Below are 9,241 nucleotides of genomic sequence, written 5' to 3'. Positions count from 1 at the left end.
TTAAACCTATTCAGAAACGCGCTTTCAGCCATTTTACCGAACTACCGAAAGTTTGGTACTGAACACAAAATATTAAAAATTTTCGTAAATTTCCCTTGACAAGAAAATTTAGAACATCTAAATAAGCTATACGTTCAAAATAACATTTTTTATAACCCCTGTTTCGACTATTTATTTACTTGAATCTTCCTTTACTATTCTTTTTATTTAATATTTTTTTATTCATTATATATTTTGCTATTTATTCAATGCGTTTTAAATTCTTTTTAATTTCCATATCATTTTAAATAATGTGTTAATTGGAAAAACAACATTTACGACAGTTTTATTTTCATTCACTCTTTGTCGTCTTGAGAATGAGCACTGAGTTCGAGCGCTCCAAATATTTTAATTATTTTCCATATAAATTCTAAAACAAATAGAGTTTTATTGACAAGCATATGTGGTCATACGAATCGTTTTTATCACTATATTTTCTGATTAGTAGCAGCAAAATTATAATGTGGGTGTACTACTGATTAGTACATTATGAAAAGTACACTATTTGATTTGCTATAGGAAGGGTTATTAAAATCATTTCATCCTGGAAAGAAAATAAGTACTTTAATTACATTTAAGTAGCATTGAAAATAAGTTCAGGTATTTTTCTAAGGATAATCATGCTAAAAAAAAAATCTATTTTCCACCTCTTATTTTTGTTTTAATCAAAGTTATTACATTTTCTCAATTCAAATGATTTATCATTAAAAGGCTTGGAACAATATAATCATAAACCACATTCTTAAATTAATCAGAAATCGTTTGAACAAAAAATACTATGATTTCTATGCAAGAAATTGGATTTGTTTAAAACTAAATCTAGTGCTGTTTTCCTGAGAACATTTTAAACTAATTATCAGGAAACAATAACAAAGAACAGTTTGAAGCAATTGAAGCAATTTTAATAATCATTTACAGAATTAAAATTTTTAATTTTAAAATTTACTTATAATAAACACTATAATAAACTCTTCCAACTGATGAGGTGCATGTTTCATAGTTAATTAAATTAATAAATTCTTAACAATTAATTTTGAAACGGTTCAAAACAGTATATTATTTCCGAAATACTTTTATTCTTTTATAATACATAGAAGTCGTATTTACAAATCATGAAACTTTTTCTATTGGTTAGAGAAAACTAATTTAAACTTTTAAAGAAAATAAAAAATAAATTAATTTTTCTAAGAAAAACCAGTGCAATCTTTCACGATGTTATAAGTATCTTAAAAAATATTTTTGTATTAACTGAAATTCTTTAAATATCAATATTATTTCAAAATGATGATGCAATTTTATATTAAATTTTAAAATGATCAAGCTAGTAGCCATTTCCTTTTCAAAAGGAAATATTATTTAGAATTAACACTTTTTAATTAACGAAACTTCCTAATGATTAGTATTCTCTCTTTTAAACATAATGAATAAACAATAAGCAAAATAAGTCTTTACAGAAATTAAGGAAAAAATTAACTCCTCTCAAGTAATTAAATTCTTTACATTTAATTAACAGAATATTTAATTATTGCTTTTATGTTCATTCATTTGTTGCAGTTCAAACAAAAGAACTTTCTAGACTTTTACTGCATGAATAATTCATATAAAATAATAAATTCATGAATAAAATCAGAAAAAGTGTTGACTTTTTAAGTACAATTTTCAAAAGATAACTAATTTTAATTAAAATTAATATAATTCTAATGTAGTTGATTAATTAAGTGTTTTGAAACTTTTAATTACTTTCTTAAAAATTTTTTAATGAGTATAAAAATTTCGAGCGCAACAGTTTGAATGTATGTTTCACTTCTTTTTAAATCGAAAGAGATATTTAAACTATATTTTTTAATTGCTTTTGCTATCGTTTATTAAGGAATTTCGAAAACTTTTCAGCAATAGACCAATAACATCAACTAAATTATTCATTTCTTATTTAAATTTAAAGGAATATATAATATTTGTTAAAATAATCTACGAATAATAGTTACTATAATCTAAATGTTGCTTAATAATTAAACATATTAACATATTAAATAAATTTACATTTCAAAATTTACTTGTTAAGTATATCTACATATTAAACACGGGTTCTTTATTTCTTAGTTCGTATTGTTACATGCCAATGCACCGATTTAAGCAACACCCAGTTGTTTTCAGCTTTAAAAAAGTCAAAACGATGCAACTGCTTCTTTACTGAGTTTTCGTAATTTCGCAAACTCTAAAAAATATCAAAATTGAAATGGTGCACATTTATATTTTTTAAGGGATAGAAATAACATAATTTTAATAAGTAAAAGGTTCTCATCCGCACATAGATTCATAGATTCAGCTAAGTGAAATATATATATATATATATATAATTATCTATTAAAATTCTTTCTTTGATAATTTAAATAATTTTTCTATGTGCTAATCCATATCGTGCCAATCCGCGGCTAAAATTATTTGCAAAGCAGGCAATTTATGTTTCTCTTTTCTATTTTATATNTTTAGATGGGGAAAAATATACAGAAATTTACTTGTCATAAATGATTTTTATTTGAAGTGACAATTTTTGAAAATATTTTCGTACAATGTTTTTGTGTTGGTTTTTAATGTAACTTTTAATTTTCACAAATTATGCCTAAATTTTCGCAAAATAGGTACCTCTAAAAAAAAAAACCCAAACAGACCCCTGCAATATATTAATATATACCCAGAAGCAGAAAGTGCCTAAAACTGTGACGTACGTCGCAGAACAAACGAAGTCCTGCAGAACAATTTGTATCTTGAATAAATGGAATATCCTGCGAACCCTCCCTCCTCCTACCACCTGCCTCTAGTAGTCTTGCAGAACAATCCCTAATCCTAATCTCATACATTCTTCGGTAGAACATAATGACCCGAAGGTTTAAAAGCTTCAACTCATAATCTTGTAGAACATTTCACACAAATGCATCACAAATCTTTGGCCAGGAAAGTATGTTTCAAGGAGTTCCTATGTCAGATTTGCCTGTTTGCTCCAAAAGACTACGCTCCGTCTTAAATAATTCTCAGCTTTCTATATTTTTCTCAGATGCAATGCAAATTATGATCTACATTGATTCCATGTTGGAGCAGTGTAAAATGTATTTTGAAAAAGAAGAAAACGTTTGATATTGTCATTAAACGAATGAAAATTCTCTTTAGCTTTGACCACTTGCTGTTCCCCAGGAATGATGTTGCTTTAGAAGAGGAACATTTGACACCCTGCAGAAAATTCAGCATATTTATCCGTAATCTCCCTCTCCCATATCTTTGCCATTCTGAGATGGAAATTAATAAATTAGCTTTTGGCTACAACATTTTTTTAAAATGGGTGTATCAGTTTTTAGCAGACAGCAGGAAAAATTGAACACCATTTTCATCAAGAGAGCTTCTAAAGCAAGCCGTAAAAGAATTTAATTCAGAGATTTCCAATTTCATAAAGTTGATGACCTTTATATTTTCCATTCCCATTTCAGAAGCAATTTGTGAATCGTGGGGATCTACGATTGACAGAACTGTTTCTAAAAGACCAAATGCTTTCGATTGAGACAAAGAAGTTGTTGGAACAACAAACCAGCGAATGTTTGTGTTTGCAAATGATGCACCATCTGGGCACTAGTCCCTTCAAAAGATTTTTAAGGCATCAATTATTTTAATGTTCGGACCTTCATATCATAGGCATTTTATGAATAATTCATCATCATCATTAACAAAATTTTGTACCTCAAAAGTGATTGAAAAAATAACAAATCAAGAATGTTTGCCTTGGATTAAAGGATTCAGACTTTCGTATCATGTTTACCAAGATATTTTACGATTTAGACTTTTTAATATTTTTCCATTTTTAAAAAAAAAAACTTATCTTACTCTACATTACAAAATCCTTATCTTACTCTACAAAAACCTTTAAAGTAACAAAACCAGTACTTGAAAACTCAATATGAATATTCTTTGACATTTAACGTTAAGAATGATAGCTAGCAAAGTGCACTGAACCTTAAAATTACACGCAATGTAAACAATGAATACAGATTCCATCGATAAAACATCAGCGTAGCATAAAGCGAAATCTATTTTAAATATGCCATGATTGTTACTGGAACATAAAAGCGAAGTTATGGTGTAGCAACGCCGAAATTCTGTAATCTTGATGATCATTTCATTGGCTTCTCCATTAAATGCAATGAAGCAAGAAAACACTAATTAGTCTTATTCGGCTCCTAAGCTCAATTAAGGATTCCATTGTGCTTAATGTTTCTTTACTTCTTCTAACAACTTTTGTCACTTTCTTCAACGATAAATGAGTGCTTAATGTAAGGACCTAATTTATCTACAGTTTTAATTGATTCTTATTATTAAATGCTATTGAAATTAATGCATTTCAAATGATTTTATTTTGAATGAGATGGAAGATCATAGCTCATTTTTCCCGCTATCATTCTTTCAATTATAATGTAAAAAAGTATTATAATAAAGCAAATATGTAAAGATATTGTAAAAACTTTATCTAGCCTGAATTAAATTTGGATGGACAAAGATATTTAAAAAATGGAATAAATTCTTGTAATCAACTAACAGGAAAAAGAGTTTCCTGTTTATTTTTTGCAGCGTTCTCTCAAAACAGATTTATTACTTTGATCAAGTTTAGAATTGTTTTAAATAAGAGTCTCGACAATTTTTTTTAATAATCTGAGATAAAAAATGATCTGCAAATGCTGTAATAGTTTGCAGCTTCCTCTGTTGTGCTCTTCTGTTAAATGAAGTCACGGGTTATCTTTCTGAATATAGTACCTGAAACGCAAAGGTCGTGAATTCGAATTTTATTTTTGCTCAGTATTGCTTCGATTTCAATCGAGAGCCTGTTTGCTTTTCGTTTATATGCATTGAAGTTCTTCCGGGACTTCTGTGCACAAGCCTGTAACTTTCTTTACCATTTCCCAAAATCATATTTTTTCAGACACTCCAGCTGTCTTTCGAATGAACGTAACGAATTGGATGAACGCTGTAACCCTTCGAAATTTTCTTTCCTCTAATAAATGCATCTTTAAAATTCTGCGCCCACCTACGTGACCCATGCTATGAAAAGAAGGCACGTCACAACAATATTTATAGTAGTAGTTGTTGTAGTTAATTTACGTAGCACTAGAGCTGCACAATGGGCTATTGGCGACGGTCTGGGAAACATCCCTGAGGATGATCCGAAGACATGCCATCACAATTTTGATCCTCTGCAGAAGGGATGGCACCCCTGCTTCGGTTGCTCAACGACCTGCACGCGAAGTCGAGCACTTTACGGCAAAACAGTTTAACGAGGACCAATACCGCACACACTCGGTCCCTACGCAGACTGATCCAAGTGGTCATTCACCCGCACACTGACCACAGCCAGTGATGCTTGACTTCGGTGATCTGCTGGCAACCGTGTCTTAACAATCAGTCCCCTGCGGGACACAATATTTATAAAGTTGCGGTGGGAATTCAGCCTGCTGTCTCCATGCGTCATAGCGTTAGCTGGGGGGGGGGGAGGCTATATACCTTAACTCCGAAGAACTCAACTTTCTGAAACATAAATGAATAAATAACAGTATTGAGGGCCTCCCAAGCCGAACGGTATCACGCACCAAACGTTGTGCAAAGCGTGGAGGTAGCGGGTTAGAATCTTGCTGCTACCCTGGATGTATCTATGTGCTGTCTTTCTCTGTATTGTGCNATACCGCACACCCTCGGTCCCTACGCAGACTAATCCAAGTGGTCACCCACCCGCACACTGACCGCAGCCAGTGATGCTTGACTTCGGTGATCTGCTGGGAACCGTGTCTTAACAATCAGTCCTCTGCGGGACACAATATTTATAGAGTTACGGTGGGAATTCAGCCTGCTGTCTCCATGCATCATAGCGTTAGCTGGGGGGGGGGGGCTATACTCCTTAGCTCCGAAGAACTAGACTTTCTGAAACATAAATGAATAAATAACAGTATTGAGGGCCTCCCAAGCCGTACGGTATCAAGCACCAAACGTTGTGCAAAGCGTGGAGGTAGCGGGTTAGAATCTTGCTGCTACCCTGGATGTTATCTATGTGCTGTCTTTCTCTGTATTGTGCTATATGTCCTCATATTTGACAAAGGTTTATAAGCATAAATTGAGCACACAAGCCTACAAACGTATACAACTTCAATAAATAAATAAATAAATTCTAATAACTGTGCTTTAACAAGGGCTTTTCTGAGTAATTTCTTCATTGAGGAAACTCTGGTGAACGAACCTGAAACCTTCTATGTCGCTGCTTCAAACTGTTATCTATCTGATTGATTTCTTTTTTCATTATAAGTTGTTCTGGAAAAAAAAACTGTGGGTCTTCAATATCTTCGGTGCAAGAATTAACGGCATTATATGCTTAAGTATATTTTAACAACCTCTTGAATATTTTCATACTTTTATTTTCCCCTTATTCTTGTCCTAGCATCGAAAAGGTTCTGGGTTCAAATCTCGGGCAAGGCATGGATGTTTTTTCCTTCTCTGTACTATCTGTCCACCTAATACGGTGCCCTTGAAAGAGTGGCAAAAAAATATGCCCTTCAGGTGCCTGTACGACCTAGGTCATTATCCAGGTGGGCATTGGAAGGAAAGCAATTTCCACTTATTTAATCCTATTTCAAATAGGTACTTGAATTATATTCGCTGATAAGTATCGGAGTTCCTTAATTATTTGGGACCGGAAACTGAGACTTCTTCTATTGGTAGTTGTAGCAGTTAATTTACTTCGCACTAGAGCTCACAATGAGCTATTGGCGACGGTCTGGAAAACATCCCTGAAGATGATCCGAAGACATGCCATCACAATTTTGATCATCTGCAGAGGGGATGACACCCCCGCTTTGGTAGCCAACGACCGGTACGAGAAGTCGAGCACTTTACGGTGGAACGAGGATCAATACAGCACACCCTCGGTCCCTACGCAGGCTAGTCCAAGTGGTCACCCACCCTTATACTGAACGCAGCCAGTGATGCTTGACTTCGGTGATCTGCTGGGAACCGTGTCTTAACGATCAGTCCACTACGGGACCCTTCTTCTATTGGAGCCCGAGGATTTCATTTGTTAGCTAAACAGAACACCAACATTATATCAAAGAGACTACAAACACAGAGAGTAAATGCTGTCTTAACTTCAATTTTATTTTCGGTACTGTCTAAATATATCTTTTGCTTGTATCGTAAGTTTGCTTCCTGAGACATTCTTTTTCTGAAACTTTTATCTCATTCGAGGCCTTTTCTATCCAATATAACATTAATAGTTCAACGAAAAAGAGAAATACGCCATTGCAAATAATATCATTAAAGTATTACTCAAATAATATCATTAAAGTATTACTATACATCAAAAGAAAAAGATGCAGTATTATAATCATAGACAACGTTTAGATTGGCTTAATGTTGAAGAGAAAACCAAAGTTGTGACTCCTATAATAAAAATGGATAAGGTATTTCAACGCATAAGACAAACCTCTACAGAAAACTTGGTTATTATCAACTTGGGACTAAACATTCCAGAAATGGTAAATAGAACTTCGTTATATAGTGAACATTTTTTTGCAGCAGGTACAGATACCTGGTATCTCGAGTTAAAGCCATCTAATTGCAGTCACATGTATTTAAATTTATGTAATGACAACACTCATCGATATAAAGTAATGTTTCTACGTTTCACCTCTGCTGTATTCAATTTAGAAGAAAAAGTTCTCCATAGTTGCAATTCTGGTGCTTACGTAATTTATCCAACCGATTTCCCGTTTGATTTGCTAAAATGGTCCATGAAAAAATTCCAAGTTGTCAGCTGTCCCATAAGAATCACGTGTTGGTTGGAAATCTCAAATGTTCAAAAATCATTTGTACCATCCGTTTTGAAACATGACGTTGCTAGGTTTGAGTCTCTAAGAACAGTAGTTGATGACTTAAAAATTGGTCTAAGCAATCCGGTGGATGCAGATGTCATTTTTCGTATCAAGGGCATCAGTATCATCAAAGCTCATAAACATATACTTCGTATGAGGTCTCCAGTATTCAATAACATGATTGCACAAGTGGATGGTAAAGAGATTGTAATTGATATTAAAGATATAAGTGCAGCAGCCATGACAGAGCTTGTGTCTTACATTTACACTGGATCCAAAAATGTCCTGGGATTTCGAGATACTTTGGATCTCTACTACGCATCTGGTAAATATGAAATTAAATACTTGAAGGATGATTGCAGGAATGATTTGCTGTGCCATCTTCAAATCGATAATGCATGTGATTTGTTCGTTTTTGCGTATCATCATAGCGATCAGCTCTTGGAAGATGAAATAGTAAGCTTTTTGAACAATAATTTCGAAGCAGTAGTAAATTCTAAATCGTTTGAACAGCTGTCCAAAAGTAATAACATAGTGCAGTCACTTTTGCGTCAATATTTTCAGAAATATTCGAATCAATAATTTAAATTTACATTACAATTTCAAAAAATATCTACGTTTTATAAAAGCGCAATTGTTCTTCCAATTAGTAATGTATTTCCTACAACAAAGCTGATAAACATGTAATCAAGGTATTTTTCATGGTTGACCGAAATATAATAAATATAAATTGTGTTTTTCAAATCTGGTGTTCATCATAAATTACTGGTTTACTGAAACTGCTAGTTTTTAACAAAAACGTTAAGATGGACTACTAAAACATAATTTAGCAATAAACTTCCTAATATTAGTGATAAATCAGGTTAAAGTTTAATAACTATCAATCATCAACAGGTTTGGAAAACTATCAACCTTTGTATTTCAAAAGATTAGCCAAAAATTATAAATTTAATTTGTTTTTCAAATCTGTGTTTCATACTTAATTTCATAGTTAATAATATATATTTATATAAATGTGTGTGTGTGTGTCTTATAAACTTCTACATAAATTAAATTATGTTATAAATAACAACTGGTAGTTATGGAGTATTGGACTATAATTTGTTTTATCTTTAATCTAACAACTCCAAAATTCCATCCAACATTAAAATTCGAATTACACCTTTTTTTAACAAAGAAAATAAATTTTAATAGTTTATAATTCCGGTACCAGATGTAATAAATTATAAATGTATTTTTGCAAAACTGATCAGTTTGTAAAATTATTGACGTGGGCTTGTTCAGGGTGATAAAATGCTCTGTTTTTCACT

General features: G+C 32.3%; 1 protein-coding gene across 1 annotated transcript; it reads left to right on the top strand.

The window, feature by feature from the left end:
* Positions 1–7,430: 7,430 nt before the first annotated feature.
* On the top strand, positions 7,431–8,513 carry LOC107437537 (uncharacterized). The gene has a single exon (XM_016049589.3). The coding sequence runs from the start codon at positions 7,431–7,433 to the stop codon at positions 8,511–8,513; it is 1,083 nt and encodes a 360-aa protein (XP_015905075.2).
* Positions 8,514–9,241: the final 728 nt, after the last annotated feature.

This window comes from Parasteatoda tepidariorum, chromosome 10 (assembly GCF_043381705.1).
Source record: "Parasteatoda tepidariorum isolate YZ-2023 chromosome 10, CAS_Ptep_4.0, whole genome shotgun sequence".
Classification (NCBI taxonomy): Eukaryota; Metazoa; Arthropoda; class Arachnida; order Araneae; family Theridiidae; genus Parasteatoda; species Parasteatoda tepidariorum.
The sequence above is the reverse complement of the archived record's forward strand: the minus strand, read 5'-3'. Positions and strand labels throughout refer to the sequence as shown.

What these genes read in the sequence shown, in the direction of transcription:
- LOC107437537 (XM_016049589.3), top strand. Translation starts at nt 7,431, where the DNA reads ATGCAGTATTATAATCATAGACAACGTTTAGATTGGCTTAATGTTGAA.